Source organism: Mixophyes fleayi, chromosome 1, assembly GCF_038048845.1.
Source record: "Mixophyes fleayi isolate aMixFle1 chromosome 1, aMixFle1.hap1, whole genome shotgun sequence".
Lineage (NCBI taxonomy): Eukaryota > Metazoa > Chordata > Amphibia > Anura > Limnodynastidae > Mixophyes > Mixophyes fleayi.
Genome location: NC_134402.1, coordinates 1,615,640 through 1,635,591, shown reverse-complemented (window position 1 = coordinate 1,635,591; position 19,952 = coordinate 1,615,640). Strand labels below are relative to the sequence as shown.

Below are 19,952 nucleotides of genomic sequence, written 5' to 3'. Positions count from 1 at the left end.
TCATGGTGGCATGGGGTAAGGGGGCATGGAGAGGGCAGTCAGGTGATGTAGTAGTGGTTGGGGTTATTGGTGGTATGGAGTAAGAAGGCATGAAGAGGACAGTCAGGTGATGGTGGTATTGGTTGTAGGGGGGGGTTGTGCCATGGCTGGGGTTAGGAGGCATACAGAAGGCAGTCAGATGATGGTGGTAGTGCTTGGGGGTTTTGGTGGCATGGGGTAAGGTGGCATGAGGAGGGAATTCAGCTGATGGTGATTGTGATTTGGGGGTTCTGGTGGCATGGGGTATGGAGGCATGGAGAAGGCAGTCAGGTAGTGGTGGTAGTGGTTGTAGTGGTTGGGGGGGTTGTGGGGGCATTGGGTACAGAGGAATGGAGAGAACAGTCAGGTGTTGGTGGTAGTGGTTGGGGGGTTGTGGTGGCATGGATAAGGGGGCATGAAGAGGGCAGTCAGGTGATGGTGGTAGTGGTTGGGGCTATTGGTGGTATGGGATAAGGAGGCATGGAGAGGGCAGTCAGGTGATGGTGGTAGTGGTGGGGATCGTGGTGGCATGGGGTAAAGAGGCATGGAGAGGGCAGTCAGGTCATGTGGTAGTGGTTGGGGGTTGTGGTGCACGGGATAAGGTGGCATGAAGAGAGCAATCAGGTGATGGTGGTAGTTGTTGGGGAGTTCTGGTGGCATGGGGTAAGGGGGCATGGAGAGGCCAGTCAGGTGATGATGGTAATGTTTGGGGGGTTGTGGTGGCATGGAATAAAGAGCCATACAGAGGCCAGTCTGGTCATAGTGGAAGTCGCTCAGGGGTTCTGGTGGCATGAGGTAAGGAGGCATGAAGAGGGCAGTCAGGTAATGTTGGTAGTGTTTGGGGGGTTGTGGTGGCATGGGGTAAAGAGCCATGATGATGACAGGTGATGTTGGTGGTGCTTTGGGGATCTGGTAGCATGGAGTAAGAAGGCATGAAGAGGGCAGTCAGGTAGTGGTGGTAGTGGTTGGGGGTGTTATGGTGGTAGAGGATAAGGAAGCTTACAGAGGGCATTAAGATCATAGTGGTAGTGTTTGTGATGTTTCTGCTGGTATGGGTTAAAGAAGCTTTACATACATAAAGACAGGTTATAGTGGTAGTGATGAGGTGGTTCTGGGGGCATGGGGTAAGGAGGCATAGAGAGGGAAGTCAGATGATATAGGTAGTGGTTGGGGGGTTGTGGCATCATGGAGTAAAGAGACATGAGGGGGGCAGTCTGAAGATGGTGGTTGGGGTTTGAGGTGGTATGGGGTAAGGGGGCATGGAGAGCAGTCAGGTGATGGTGGTAGTGGTTGGGGGTTTGAGGTGGTATGGTGTAAGGAGGCATGGGGAGCAGTCAGGTGATGGTGGTAGTGGTTGGGGGTTTGAGGTGGTATGGTGTAAGGAGGCACCGGGAGCAGTCAGGTGATGGTGGTAGTGGTTGGGGGTTTGAGGTGGTATGGTGTAAGGAGGCACCGGGAGCAGTCAGGTGATGGTGGTAGTGGTTGGGGGATTGAGGGTGCATGGGGTAAGGAGGCATGGAGAGCAGTCAGGTGATGGTGGTTGTGGGAATCTGGTGACAAGGGATAAGGAGGCATGCAGAGGGCAGTGTGGTCATGGTGGTAATGAGTAGGGGGAGTTATTGTGATAAGAGGGTGGGATGGTGGGGGATGAAATAAAAAGTGTATTAAACGGACTCTGTGACTTCAGCAACTGCTCCATTAAAATGTTGTTTGTCGGCCCTACTCCAGATGTTTCTCTGCCTTCATCATCCAGTCTAATTACTGGGAAGGGGCAGAATTATCTCTTATCCTCTAATTAACCCCTTCCCAGCCCTCACCCGACCTCTGTTACTCTTCCCACTATAGAGGCCAGCAATACTCGGTGTCACTTTACACCGCATCCTTAGACTGATGAGAACAGCTCTTTAAGTGGGTGATTAATTAGTCCATTTATTCCAGCTCCAGAGACAGGGGAAAGTTTATCTATAAACCAGTGGGGAGGGGAAGTCAATTTGAGGGAATCCTTACAGGTAAAGACGATACAGGGGATTGGAGGATGAGGACAGGCAGTGAGGACCCCTCCAGGGGGCAGAAATAGGGGGTCGAGGAATACCCTTGTAGTGGGCACAGTAAGGGGTGCAGGGAGGCAGCGAGGACCCCTCCAGGGGGCAGTAATAGGGGGTCAGAGAAAGACCCTTGTAGTGGGCACAGTAGGGGAGCAGGGAGGGAGTGAGGACCCCTCCAGGGGGCAGTAATAGGGGGGTCTGTGGAATACCCTTGTAGTGGGCACAGTAGGGTAGCAGGGAGGTAGTGAGGACCCCTCCAGGGGGCAGTAATAGGGGGTCAGAGGAAGACCGTTGTAGTGGGCACAATAGGGGAGCAGGGAGGGAGTGAGGGCACATCCAGGGGGCAGTAATAGGGGGTCGGAGGAAGACCCTTGTAGTGGGCAGAGTAGGGGAGCAGGGAAGAAGTGAGGACCGCTCCAGTGGGCAGTAATAGGGGGTCAGAGGAAGACCGTTGTAGTGGGCACAATAGGGGAGCAGGGAGGGAGTGAGGGCCCCTCCAGGGGGCAGTAATAGGTGAGTCCGAGGAAGACCCTTGTAGTGGGCACAGTAGGGGAGCAGGGAGGGAGTGAGGGCACCTCCAGGGGGCAGTAATAGGGGGGTCCGAGGAAGACCCTTGTAGTGGGCACAGTAGGGGAGCAGGGAGGGAGTGAGGGCACCTCCAGGGGGCAGTAATAGGGGGTCGGAGGAAGACCCTTGTAGTGGGCAGAGTAGGGGAGCAGGGAAGGAGTGAGGACCCCTCCAGTGGGCAGTAATAGGGGGTCAGAGGAAGACCCTTGTAGTGGGCACAGTAGGGGGAGCAGGAAAGGAAGCTGGATTGTCAGTGACAGAATCACAGTGGAGGAGTGGGAGGGAGGGGATGATTCTAGGGGTCTCCAGATGAGTGGGTGAGAGGGTGAGAATGGTCTTTCTCCAAACTTTCCTCTGAGCTGTGTGACTCCTCCGTGGACTCTCGCGTCTTCCAGCCCGGGCATGCTGTCCCGCCACTCTGCACCCCTCCAAGTCCAGCTTCGGGGGTCTCCCTGAGACGGGGCAGCCATGAGCTCCGGAGGAGAGATGATGAAGGAGAGACGGAGAGGGGCGATGGAGCCCACCAGCAAACCTCTGACACCCTTCAGTATTGAGGACATCCTGAGTAGGCCGTCTGTGAGGAGGACCCCGAAGTGCCATGGGGCCCCCCCGCAGCACAAAGTGCCCTGTGGAGGGGCCCGTCCTCGGGGGCTCCCCCAATCCTCCCCTCTGTGCGCTCTGGAGGAACTGGCCAGCAAAACCTTCCAGGGGCTGGAACTGACTGTACTGCAGGCGGCTGAAGGTGGGTACCCCAATATAGTGTATACCTAGATATATTATATATACCTATATACTGTATACACCTAGATATACCATATATACCTATATACTGGGTGTGCCTATATCCGGTACACTGACACCTATCCTGTATATAATATACCGTATACATCGCTGCTGTATATACCTATATATAATGCACAATACGCTGTATCTGAGCCGTGCGTGTAAGAGTAGTATATAATATATAAGGTATAATGTGTGCTTTGACCAGCAATATATACCACTATTACATGGACGGGTGTGATTGTCGGGTGATATAAGTCTTATTATTGGGACAGACGATCGGAAAGTGAATATTTCTCTAGAAATTAGCAAAAGTTTAAAAGGCAAAAACTTATTATAATATATACAAGACGAATTCTGTTATACTGAATTCTGTTCTATAATACATATGATTATTCCAAATGTATGTATAAAGTGTTATACTTAGCGCTATTGTCCTATTCTATAATATCGTATCTACATTGTATCGCATTGACAACTGTGCTGATACAAAGTAACAACAACAATAATATTTATACAATAAAACATTCCGCTGTCAGTAAATTCTCGGGATATCAGCCAGGACAATGTATTATACTAATCGTAGTGTTTACAAGTCCCCTTCACTCCCCGGACGCAAGACAGATCATTTATTACTATTATTATTATTATTATTATTATTATTATTATTATTATTACAGACATGTGAACCGGATAATATATTTATTTTACACTATATATATATTATGGAGCTGAGGTAATTAATATATTAATCAGTCACATACAAACGTCAATAATGTTTATAACTCCTAATAATATCCATGCTCTCTATACAACTATTACATCATTTATATAATATCCATGCTCTGTATACACTGCTACAGCTATGATATCATTAATATAATATCAATGATCTGTATAACAGCTATTACATCAAAAATATAACATACATACTCTGTATACAGCTATTAAGCATTTATATAATATCTGTGTTCTGTATACAGTCATGCAGATATTTATCATTTATATAATATAATTACTCTGTATACAGTTATATTATCAATCATATAATATACATTATTTTTATACAGATATCATAAAATGTATATAATATACATACTCTGTATACAGTTATATTATCATTTATATATTATAGAATTTATATAATATACATACTCTGTATACAATTACATTATCATTTATATAATATATTTACTCTGTACACAGTTATATTATTTTATATTATTATTTATATAATATTATATTATTGTTATAATATACATACTCTCTATACAGTTATATTATCATTTATATAATATATATACTCTGTATTCAGTCATATTATCATGTATATAATATAATTACTCTGTACACAATTATATTATCATTTATATAATATTATATAATTTATATAATATACATACTCTGTGTACAGCTGTAATATTTTTTATATAATATAATCACTCTGCACACAGTTATATTATCATTTATATAATATCCCTACTTTGTACACAGTAATGTTTTCATTTATATAACATCCATACTCTGTAAACAGTTGTAATATAATTCAAATAAAATACATACTCTGTGTACAGCTATTTATCATTTATATAATATATTTACTCTGTATACAAACATTTTCATTTATATAATATATATAATCTTTATATAGCTATTATATCATTTATATAATATACATACTGTATATACAGTAATATTATCATTTATATAACATCCATATTCTGTATATAGGTATTATATAATTTATATAATACACATACTCCTGTATACAGCTTTATTGTTATTTATATAATATACATACTCTGTATACAGTAATATTATCATTTATATAATAGACGTACTCCTGTATACAGTAATATTATTATTTATATAATATACATACTGTATATACAGTAATATTATCATTTCTATAATATATATACTCTGTATAAAGTTATTATATCATTTATATAATACACATACTCTGTGTACAGTTATATTATTATTTATATAATATACTTACTCTGTATACAGTAATATTATCATTTATATAATAGACGTACTCCTGTATACAGTAATATTATTATTTATATAATATACATACTCTGTATACAGTAATATTATTATTTATATAATACACATACTCTGTATACAGCAATATTATCATTTATATAATATAGATACTCTGTATACAGCAATATTATCATTTATATAATATACTTACTCAGTATACAGTAATATTATTATTTATATAATATACATACTCTGTATAAAGCTATTATATCATTTATATAATATACATACTCCTGTACACAGTTATATTATTATTTATATAATATACATACTCTGTATACAGTAATATTATTATTTATATAATACACATACTCTGTATACAGCAATATTATATTTTATATAATATACTTACTCTGTATACAGTAATATTATTATTTATATAATATGCATACTCTGTATACAGCTATTATATCATTTATATAATATATATACTCTGTATAAAGCTATTATATCATTTATATAATATACATACTCTGTATACAGCAATATTATCATTTATATAATATAGATACTCTGTATACAGCAATATTATCATTTATATAATATACATACTCAGAATACAGTAATATTATTATTTATATAATATACATACTCTGTATAAAGCTATTATATCATTTATATAATATACATACTCCTGTATACAGTTATATTATTATTTATATAATATACATACTCTGTATACAGTAATATTATTATTTATATAATATACATACTCTGTATACAGCAATATTATCTTTTATATAATATACTTACTCTGTATACAGTAATATTATTATTTATATAATATACATACTCTGTATACAACTATTATATCATTTATATAATATATATACTCTGTATAAAGCTATTATATCATTTATATAATATACATACTCCTGTACACAGTTATATTATTATATATATAATATACATACTCTGTATACAGTAATATTATTATTTATATAATATACATACTCTGTATACAGTAATATTATTATTTATATAACATCCATGCTCTGTATACAGCTATTTAACAGTACATATTTTTTAAAGTGCATTGTGAATAAAATATTATTTTGAAAAATAATAATAATAACAACAGTTATTGATGGGTGCAGACAGATTGTGAGGTGTAGTGAGGTTCTCAGACAGACTGTGTGATATTAAGGTAACAATAGAATGACTGACAGACACAGTTCTTCAATTCAGGGTAACATTGGGATGATTGTTGGGTGTAGTCAGGTTCTCAGACAGATGGTGTGATATTAGGGTAACATTAGGATGACTGTGGGGTGCAGTCAGACACTCAGACAGATGCTGTGATATTAGGGTAACATTGAGATGATTGTGGGGTGCAGTTAGACTCTCAGACAGATGCTGTGATATTAGGGTAACATTAGGACGATTGTGGGGTGCATTCAGACTCTCAGACAGATAGTGTGATATTAAGGTTAACATTAGGACGATTGTGGGGTGCAGTCAGTCTCTCAGACAGACTGTGTGATATTAGGGTAACATTAGAATGATTGTGGGGTGTAGTGAGGTTCTCAGACAGATGCTGTGATATTAGGGTAACATTCAGATGATTGTGGGGTGCAGTCAGACTCTCAGACAGACTTTGTGATATTAGGGTAACATTAGGATAATTGTGAGGTGTAGTGAGGTTCTCAGACAGATGGTGTGATATTAGGCTAACATTGGGATGATTGTGGTGTGTAGTCAGACTGTCATACAGTGTGATATTAGGGTAACATTCGGATGATTGTGGGGTGCAGTCAGACTCTCAGACAGACTGTGTGATATTAGGGTAACATTGGGATGATTGTGGGGTGCAGTCAGATTCTCAGACAGATGGTGTGATATTAGGTTAACATTAGGATGATTGTGGGGTGCAGTCAGACACTCAGACAGATGCTGTGATATTAGGGTAACATTGAGATGATTGTGGGGTGCAGTCAGACACTCAGACAGATAGTGTGATATTAGGGTAACATTAGGATGATTGTGGGGTGCAGTCAGATTCTCAGACAGATGGTGTGATATTAGGGTAACATTAGGATGATTGTGGGGTGCAGTCAGACACTCAGACAGATGCTGTGATATTAGGGTAACATTGAGATGATTGTGGGGTGCAGTCAGATTCTCAGACAGACTTTGTGATATTAGGGTAACATTGGGATGATTGTAGGGTGCAGTCAGACTCTCAGACAGATAGTGTGATATTAGGGTAACATTGGGATGATTGTGGGGTGCAGTCAGACTGTCAGACAGACTGTGTGATATTAGGGTAACATTAGGATGATTGTTAGGTGTAGTGAGGTTCTCACAGACTGTGTGATATTAGGGTAACATTAGGATGATTGTGGGGTGCAGTCAGACTCTCAGACAGACTTTGTGATATTAGGGTAACATTAGGATGATTGTGGGGTGTAGTCAGGTTCTCAGACAGACTGTGTGATATTAGGGTAACATTAGGATGATTGTAGGGTGCAGTCAGACTCTCAGACAAACTTTTTTTATGATAATAATTAAGATCTTAAGTTGGATATGAAAAAAGGAAAATACAATAATATATAAGTGTAGTACATTGAAAAATAGGTAAAAGGAATTTGAGGTATTGAGTGAACATCGTATTTATTAGAAGGAGATACAAGGCTATGTAATGTGATATATATACTATGCTTGTAGTGGCTGCAAAAATTCTGCTTAATTAAGTATGGATAATATCAAACGAAAGTTGCTTTTTATTGAAAGACAACATAGTATGTAGTACAATCTTATGTACAATATTTATATGATATTAGAAGCTCACCAAATCACTGCAGAAACAATGATTAGTTCACTTGTACTGACGACACAGCGCTATGTAATAGATCCGGTGTCTGCAGAAATAAGTGTAACGTACTGGATAAAACACAGCACTGTGTACAAACATCTATATGATATTAGTAGAAGACGGGGATTTGTGTGCAAACAACATATCCATTCAGAAATAGAATATTTCCGATGTTTAAAGTGGAAATGTTTTTTATCAGCAAGTAATATATCGCAATGTAATGCAGTAACTGCTTACATGGAAGTAATAATCCTGGCAGCACAAGTCATGCACGGTTTAGTATATGTAGTGCTACTGTTTGTATTAGAGGGCTTGGTCATACAATACATGTTGTAACCATACGGAGAGCACGTGTAATAAGTGTAATGTAATTCGTGTAATAAGTGTAATGTAATAAGTGTAATATAATAAGTGTAATGTAATAAGTGTAATATAATAAGTGTAATATAATATGTGTAATATAATAAGTGCAATAAGTGTAATATAATAAGTGTAATAAGTGCAATAAGTTTAATAATTGTAATGTAATAAGTGTAATAAGTGTAATGTAATAAGTGTAATACGTGTAATAATTGTAATGTAATAAGTGTAATGTAATAAGTGTAATGTAATAAGTGTAGTGTAATGTAATACATGTAATAATTGTAATAAGTGTAATAATTGTAATGTAATAAGTGTAATAAGTGTAATAAGTGTAATATAATAAGTGTAATAAGTGTAATATAATAAGTGTAATAAGTGTAATAAGTGTAATAAGTGTAATATAATAAGTGTAATAAGTGTAATATAATAAGTGTAATAAGTGTAATATAATAAGTGTAATAATTGTAATAAGTGTAATATAATAAGTGTAATAAGTGTAATAAGTGTAATATAATAAGTGTAATAAGTGTAATAAGTGTAATATAATAAGTGTAATAAGTGTAATAAGTGTAATATAATAAGTGTAATAAGTGTAATAAGTGTAATATAATAAGTGTAATAAGTGTAATAAGTGTAATATAATAAGTGTACTAAGTGTACTAAGTGTAATAAGTGTAATAAGTGTAATAAGTGTAATATAATAAGTGTAATATAATAAGTGTAATAAGTGTAATATAATAAGTGTAATAAGTGTGGGACATCCGAGCTCTGGTTGTGGCTGCTTCACAATTCCTTTTATACTATTTCATGGACGCTCTCTCCGAGCCTTGACGAGGGTTCACTGGACATATGGGAGGTTTTCTTCTTACCCAGAGATTGGTGGAGCACAGGCCGGCACCCTGGGATCCATCTATCAGTGATTGTCTTTCTACGCTTGTTTTTCATCAGTTGGGGGTGAGAACCCCCCGGGTGGATTCTCGGAAGGAATCAGTATTTTGTGTGATTTCTCTCCAGTGGTTGCTCTGGTAACAAATCATTATTACTTGTTGTAAGAATTATCACTACTCTATTTGTAATGGTAATAGGCACAGGATAAAGAAATAACAGTACATTGTATATATATATATATATATATATATATATATATATAAAGAGGACAATTATCACAGAAGCAATTACTTACATTAAAGATACAAGATTGCACATTTATGCATCGTGAACCCTTCCGTAAAAATCACATATTATGTCACTTCTTGCACAATAGGTTTCTTCCTATTTTTTCACATATGATTCTGGTTTTTCTGAAGGAAACAGTCTGGACGTTTATAACAACAGAACTGTGAGAGGTTGAAATCATTTTCCTTGATTTATATTATAGTGTGTGTGTATATATATATATATATATAGTGAGTGTCTGTCTGTCCACGTGCAGCGAGTAACGTTTCGGCAGAGTGTACTTATACCCAGAGTCCGCTGTGAATATGGTCGGTACTACACTCACATTCTGTGCTCGTTCTTTAAACTGCCCATTGCATCCAAATCAGAGACATCATGTGAATTTAGGGTAACATTGAGATGTATTTGAGGAATCATGGGGTGCAGCTAGTCTCTCAGATGCACTGTGTGTGAATTTGGGGTGAAACAATCCAAGGTGCTCCTGGTTTCCATCCAACCAGACCCTGGGAACTACAGGTAAATAAATGTGATTTAGGTTAAATGAGGTCAGAACAACTCAGCAGAGGTTGGATTCAGTCTCTGATGTGAAAGTGGGGTCAAGTGATCTGACATTGCCCTGGAAAATGCAATGTGAGCGGGAGACAGAGAAAGACACAGGATACATTATATCACACAGTGTACATTATATCACACAGGATACGTTATATCACACAGTGTACATTATATCACACAGGATACATTATATCACACAGTGTACATTATATCACACAGGATACGTTATATCACACAGTGTACATTATATCACACAGGATACATTATATCACACAGTGTACATTATATCACACAGGATACATTATATCACACAGTGTACATTATATCACACAGGATACATTATATCACACAGTGTACATTATATCACACAGGATACATTATATCACACAGTGTACATTATATCACACAGGATACATTATATCACACAGTGTACATTATAACCCACACCAGACACGGTGATCTCACACACAGGATGCAGTATTATCACACAGGTTATATTATCTCACACATAGGATACTATAATATCACACACAGAATACACCGACCACAACACCATCTATCTGTCCTCATACACTGACCATAACACCGTCTATCTGTCCTCATACACCGACCATAACACCGTCTATCTGTCGTCATACACTGACCATAACACCTACTATCTGTCCTCATACGCTGACCATAACACCGTCTATCTGTCCTCATACACCGACCATAACACCGTCTATCTGTCCTCATACACTGACCATAACACTGTCTATCTGTCCTCATACACTGACCATAACACCGTCTATCTGTCCTCATACACTGACCATAACACCGTCTATCTGTCCTCATACACCGACCACAACACCGTCTATCTGTCCTCATACACTGACCATAACACTGTCTATCTGTCCTCATACACTGACCATAACACCGTCTATCTGTCCTCATACACCGACCACAACACCTACTATCTGTCCTCATACACTGACCACAACACCGTCTATCTGTCCTCATACACCGACCACAACACCTACTATCTGTCCTCATACACTGACCATAACACCGTCTATCTGTCCTCATACACTGACCATAACACCATCTATCTGTCCTCATACACTGACCATAACACTGTCTATCTGTCCTCATACACTGACCATAACACCGACTATCTGTCCTCATACACTGACCATAACACCGTCTATCTGTCCTCATACACCGACCACAACACCGTCTATCTGTCCTCATACACCGACCATAACACCGTCTATCTGTCGTCATACACTGACCATAACACCGTCTATCTGTCCTCATACACCGACCATAACACCGTCTATCTGTCGTCATACACTGACCATAACACCGTCTATCTGTCCTCATACACCGACCACAACACCGTCTATCTGTCCTCATACACTGACCATAACACCGTCTATCTGTCCTCATACACCGACCACAACACCGTCTATCTGTCCTCATACACCGACCACAACACCGTCTATCTGTCCTCATACACTGACCATAACACCGTCTATCTGTCCTCATACACTGACCATAACACCGTCTATCTGTCGTCATACACTGACCATAACACCGTCTATCTGTGGTCATACACTGACCATAACACCGTCTATCTGTCGTCATACACTGACCATAACACCGTCTATCTGTGGTCATACACTGACCACAACACCGACTATCTGTCCTCATACACTGACCATAACACCGTCTATCTGTCCTCATACACCGACCATAACACCGTCTATCTGTCCTCATACGCTGACCATAACACCGTCTATCTGTCCTCATACACTGACCATAACACCGTCTATCTGTCCTCATACGCTGACCATAACACCTACTATCTGTCCTCATACACTGACCATAACACCGTCTATCTGTCCTCATACACTGACCATAACACTGTCTATCTGTCCTCATACACCGACCATAACACCGTCTATCTGTCCTCATACACTGACCATAACACTGTCTATCTGTCCTCATACACCGACCATAACACCGTCTATCTGTCCTCATACACTGACCATAACACCGTCTATCTGTCCTCATACACTGACCATAACACCGTCTATCTGTCCTCATACACTGACCATAACACCGTCTATCTGTCCTCATACACCGACCACAACACCGTCTATCTGTCCTCATACACTGACCATAACACTGTCTATCTGTCCTCATACACTGACCATAACACCGTCTATCTGTCCTCATACACCGACCACAACACCTACTATCTGTCCTCATACACTGACCATAACACCGTCTATCTGTCCTCATACACCGACCACAACACCTACTATCTGTCCTCATACACTGACCATAACACCGTCTATCTGTCCTCATACACTGACCATAACACCATCTATCTGTCCTCATACACTGACCATAACACTGTCTATCTGTCCTCATACACTGACCATAACACCGACTATCTGTCCTCATACACTGACCATAACACCGTCTATCTGTCCTCATACACTGACCATAACACCGTCTATCTGTCCTCATACACCGACCACAACACCGTCTATCTGTCCTCATACACCGACCATAACACCGTCTATCTGTCGTCATACACTGACCATAACACCGTCTATCTGTCCTCATACACCGACCATAACACCGTCTATCTGTCGTCATACACTGACCATAACACCGTCTATCTGTCCTCATACACCGACCACAACACCGTCTATCTGTCCTCATACACTGACCATAACACCGTCTATCTGTCCTCATACACCGACCACAACACCGTCTATCTGTCCTCATACACCGACCACAACACCGTCTATCTGTCCTCATACACTGACCATAACACCGTCTATCTGTCCTCATACACTGACCATAACACCGTCTATCTGTCGTCATACACTGACCATAACACCGTCTATCTGTGGTCATACACTGACCATAACACCGTCTATCTGTCGTCATACACTGACCATAACACCGTCTATCTGTGGTCATACACTGACCATAACACCGTCTATCTGTCCTCATACACTGACCACAACACCGACTATCTGTCCTCATACACTGACCATAACACCGTCTATCTGTCCTCATACACCGACCATAACACCGTCTATCTGTCCTCATACGCTGACCATAACACCGTCTATCTGTCCTCATACACCGACCATAACACCGTCTATCTGTCCTCATACACCGACCATAACACCGTCTATCTGTCCTCATACACTGACCATAACACCGTCTATCTGTCCTCATACACCGACCACAACACCGTCTATCTGTCCTCATACACCGACCATAACACCGTCTATCTGTCGTCATACACTGACCATAACACCGTCTATCTGTCCTCATACACCGACCATAACACCGTCTATCTGTCCTCATACCCTGACCATAACACCGTCTATCTGTCGTCATACACTGACCATAACACCGTCTATCTGTCCTCATACACCGACCACAACACCGTCTATCTGTCCTCATACACTGACCATAACACCGTCTATCTGTCCTCATACACCGACCACAACACCGTCTATCTGTCCTCATACACCGACCACAACACCGTCTATCTGTCCTCATACACTGACCATAACACCGTCTATCTGTCCTCATACACTGACCATAACACCGTCTATCTGTCGTCATACACTGACCATAACACCGTCTATCTGTGGTCATACACTGACCATAACACCGTCTATCTGTCGTCATACACTGACCATAACACCGTCTATCTGTGGTCATACACCGACCATAACACCGTCTATCTGTCCTCATACACTGACCATAACACCGTCTATCTGTCCTCATACACTGACCATAACACCGTCTATCTGTCCTCATACACTGACCATAACACCGTCTATCTGTCGTCATACACTGACCATAACACCGTCTATCTGTGGTCATACACCGACCACAACACCGACTATCTGTCCTCATACACTGACCATAACACCGTCTATCTGTCCTCATACACCGACCATAACACCGTCTATCTGTCCTCATACGCTGACCATAACACCGTCTATCTGTCCTCATACACCGACCATAACACCGTCTATCTGTCCTCATACACCGACCATAACACCGTCTATCTGTCCTCATACACTGACCATAACACCGTCTATCTGTCCTCATACACCGACCATAACACCGTCTATCTGTCCTCATACGCTGACCATAACACCGTCTATCTGTCCTCATACACTGACCATAACACCGTCTATCTGTCCTCATACACCGACCATAACACTGACTATCTGTCGTCATACACTGACCATAACACCGTCTATCTGTCCTCATACACCGACCATAACACCGTCTATCTGTCCTCATACACTGACCATAACACCGTCTATCTGTCGTCATACACTGACCATAACACCGTCTATCTGTCCTCATACACCGACCATAACACTGACTATCTGTCCTCATACACCGACCATAACACCTACTATCTGTCCTCATACACCGACCATAACACCGTCTATCTGTCCTCATACACTGACCATAACACCGTCTATCTGTCCTCATACGCTGACCATAACACCGTCTATCTGTCCTCATACACTGACCATAACACCGTCTATCTGTCGTCATACACTGACCATAACACTGACTATCTGTCCTCATACACCGACCATAACACCGTCTATCTGTCCTCATACGCTGACCATAACACCGTCTATCTGTCCTCATACACTGACCATAACACCGTCTATCTGTCGTCATACACTGACCATAACACTGACTATCTGTCCTCATACACCGACCATAACACCTACTATCTGTCCTCATACACTGACCATAACACCGTCTATCTGTCCTCATACACTGACCATAACACCGTCTATCTGTCGTCATACACTGACCATAACACCGTCTATCTGTCCTCATACACCGACCATAACACTGACTATCTGTCCTCATACACCGACCATAACACCGTCTATCTGTCCTCATACACTGACCATAACACTGTCTATCTGTCCTCATACACTGACCATAACACTGTCTATCTGTCCTCATACACCGACCATAACACCGTCTATCTGTCCTCATACACCGACCATAACACTGACTATCTGTCCTCATACACCGACCATAACACTGACTATCTGTCCTCATACACTGACCATAACACCTACTATCTGTCGTCATACACTGACCATAACACTGTCTATCTGTCGTCATACACCGACCATAACACCTACTATCTGTCCTCATACACCGACCATAACACCTACTATCTGTCCTCATACACTGACCATAACACTGTCTATCTGTCCTCATACGCCGACCATAACACCGTCTATCTGTCCTCATACACCGACCATAACACCGTCTATCTGTCCTCATACACTGACCATAACACCGTCTATCTGTCCTCATACCCTGACCATAACACCTACTATCTATCCTCATACACTGACCATAACACCGTCTATCTGTCCTCATACACCGACCATAACACCGTCTATCTGTCCTCATACACCGACCATAACACTGTCTATCTGTCCTCATACACCGACCATAACACCGTCTATCTGTCCTCATACACCGACCATAACACCTACTATCTGTCCTCATACACTGACCATAACACCGTCTATCTGTCCTCATACACTGACCATAACACCGTCTATCTGTCGTCATACACTGACCATAACACCTACTATCTGTCCTCATACACTGACCATAACACCTACTATCTGTCCTCATACACCGACCATAACACCGTCTATCTGTCCTCATACACCGACCATAACACCGTCTATCTGTGGTCATACACTGACCATAACACTGTCTATCTGTCCTCATACACTGACCATAACACCGACTATCTGTCCTCATACACTGACCATAACACCGACTATCTGTCCTCATACACCGACCATAACACCGTCTATCTGTCCTCATACACTGACCATAACACCGTCTATCTGTGGTCATACACTGACCATAACACTGTCTATCTGTCCTCATACACTGACCATAACACCGTCTATCTGTCGTCATACACTGACCATAACACCGTCTATCTGTGGTCATACACTGACCATAACACCGTCTATCTGTCGTCATACACTGACCATAACACCGTCTATCTGTGGTCATACACTGACCACAACACCGACTATCTGTCCTCATACACTGACCATAACACCGTCTATCTGTCCTCATACACCGACCATAACACCGTCTATCTGTCCTCATACGCTGACCATAACACCGTCTATCTGTCCTCATACACTGACCATAACACCGTCTATCTGTCGTCATACACCGACCATAACACTGTCTATCTGTCCTCATACACCGACCATAACACCGTCTATCTGTCCTCATACACCGACCATAACACCGTCTATCTGTCCTCATACACTGACCATAACACCGTCTATCTGTCCTCATACACCGACCATAACACCGTCTATCTGTCCTCATACGCTGACCATAACACCGTCTATCTGTCCTCATACACTGACCATAACACCGTCTATCTGTCGTCATACACTGACCATAACACTGACTATCTGTCCTCATACACCGACCATAACACCTACTATCTGTCCTCATACACTGACCATAACACCGTCTATCTGTCCTCATACACTGACCATAACACCGTCTATCTGTCGTCATACACTGACCATAACACCGTCTATCTGTCCTCATACACCGACCATAACACTGTCTATCTGTCCTCATACACTGACCATAACACCGTCTATCTGTCGTCATACACTGACCATAACACTGACTATCTGTCCTCATACACCGACCATAACACCTACTATCTGTCCTCATACACTGACCATAACACTGTCTATCTGTCCTCATACACCGACCATAACACCGTCTATCTGTCCTCATACACCGACCATAACACTGACTATCTGTCCTCATACACCGACCATAACACTGACTATCTGTCCTCATACACTGACCATAACACCTACTATCTGTCGTCATACACTGACCATAACACTGTCTATCTGTCGTCATACACTGACCATAACACCGTCTATCTGTCCTCATACACTGACCATAACACCGTCTATCTGTCCTCATACACTGACCATAACACCGTCTATCTGTCCTCATACACTGACCATAACACCGTCTATCTGTCCTCATACACTGACCATAACACTGTCTATCTGTCCTCATACACTGACCATAACACCTACTATCTGTCCTCATACACTGACCATAACACCGTCTATCTGTCGTCATACACTGACCATAACACCGTCTATCTGTCCTCATACACCGACCATAACACCTACTATCTGTCCTCATACACTGACCATAACACTGTCTATCTGTCCTCATACACCGACCACAACACCGTCTATCTGTCCTCATACACTGACCATAACACCGTCTATCTGTCCTCATACACCGACCACAACACTGTCTATCTGTCCTCATACACTGACCACAACACCGTCTATCTGTCCTCATACACTGACCATAACACCGTCTATCTGTCCTCATACGCTGACCATAACACCTACTATCTGTCCTCATACACCGACCATAACACCGTCTATCTGTCCTCATACACTGACCATAACACCTACTATCTGTCCTCATACACTGACCACAACACCGTCTATCTGTCCTCATACACCGACCATAACACCTACTATCTGTCCTCATACACTGACCATAACACCGTCTATCTGTCCTCATACACCGACCATAACACTGTCTATCTGTCCTCATACACCGACCATAACACTGTCTATCTGTCCTCATACGCTGACCATAACACCTACTATCTGTCGTCATACACTGACCATAACACCTACTATCTGTCCTCATACACTGACCATAACACCGTCTATCTGTCCTCATACACTGACCATAACACCTACTATCTGTCCTCATACACTGACCATAACACCGTCTATCTGTCCTCATACACCGACCATAACACCTACTATCTGTCCTCATACACTGACCATAACACCGTCTATCTGTCCTCATACACCGACCATAACACCGTCTATCTGTCCTCATACACTGACCATAACACCATCTATCTGTCCTCATACACCGACCATAACACTGTCTATCTGTCCTCATACACTGACCATAACACCTACTATCTGTCCTCATACACTGACCATAACACCGACTATCTGTCCTCATACACTGACCATAACACCGTCTATCTGTCCTCATACACCGACCATAACACCGTCTATCTGTCCTCATACACTGACCATAACACCGTCTATCTGTCGTCATACACTGACCATAACACCTACTATCTGTCCTCATACACTGACCATAACACCTACTATCTGTCCTCATACACCGACCATAACACCGTCTATCTGTCCTCATACACCGACCATAACACCGTCTATCTGTGGTCATACACTGACCATAACACTGTCTATCTGTCCTCATACACTGACCATAACACCGACTATCTGTCCTCATACACTGACCATAACACCGACTATCTGTCCTCATACACCGACCATAACACCGTCTATCTGTCCTCATACACTGACCATAACACCGTCTATCTGTGGTCATACACTGACCATAACACTGTCTATCTGTCCTCATACACTGACCATAACACCGTCTATCTGTCGTCATACACTGACCATAACACCGTCTATCTGTGGTCATACACTGACCATAACACCGTCTATCTGTCGTCATACACTGACCATAACACCGTCTATCTGTGGTCATACACTGACCACAACACCGACTATCTGTCCTCATACACTGACCATAACACCGTCTATCTGTCCTCATACACCGACCATAACACCGTCTATCTGTCCTCATACGCTGACCATAACACCGTCTATCTGTCCTCATACACTGACCATAACACCGTCTATCTGTCGTCATACACCGACCATAACACTGTCTATCTGTCCTCATACACCGACCATAACACCGTCTATCTGTCCTCATACACCGACCATAACACCGTCTATCTGTCCTCATACACTGACCATAACACCGTCTATCTGTCCTCATACACCGACCATAACACCGTCTATCTGTCCTCATACGCTGACCATAACACCGTCTATCTGTCCTCATACACTGACCATAACACCGTCTATCTGTCGTCATACACTGACCATAACACTGACTATCTGTCCTCATACACCGACCATAACACCTACTATCTGTCCTCATACACTGACCATAACACCGTCTATCTGTCCTCATACACTGACCATAACACCGTCTATCTGTCGTCATACACTGACCATAACACCGTCTATCTGTCCTCATACACCGACCATAACACTGTCTATCTGTCCTCATACACTGACCATAACACCGTCTATCTGTCGTCATACACCGACCATAACACTGACTATCTGTCCTCATACACCGACCATAACACCTACTATCTGTCCTCATACACTGACCATAACACTGTCTATCTGTCCTCATACACCGACCATAACACCGTCTATCTGTCCTCATACACCGACCATAACACTGACTATCTGTCCTCATACACCGACCATAACACTGACTATCTGTCCTCATACACTGACCATAACACCTACTATCTGTCGTCATAC

At 41.6% G+C, this 19,952-nt stretch overlaps 1 protein-coding gene across 1 annotated transcript in view; it reads left to right on the top strand.

Annotated features, from left to right (window-relative positions):
* The first annotated feature begins 2,022 nt into the window (after window positions 1–2,022).
* LBX2 (ladybird homeobox 2) overlaps window positions 2,023–19,952 on the top strand; it is a 60,154-nt gene continuing 42,224 nt past the window's right edge. The window contains exon 1 of the mRNA XM_075179282.1: window positions 2,023–3,372. Coding sequence (XP_075035383.1) covers window positions 3,099–3,372 — 274 coding nt within the window. The 5' untranslated portion in view covers window positions 2,023–3,098. The remainder of the gene's footprint in view (window positions 3,373–19,952) is intronic.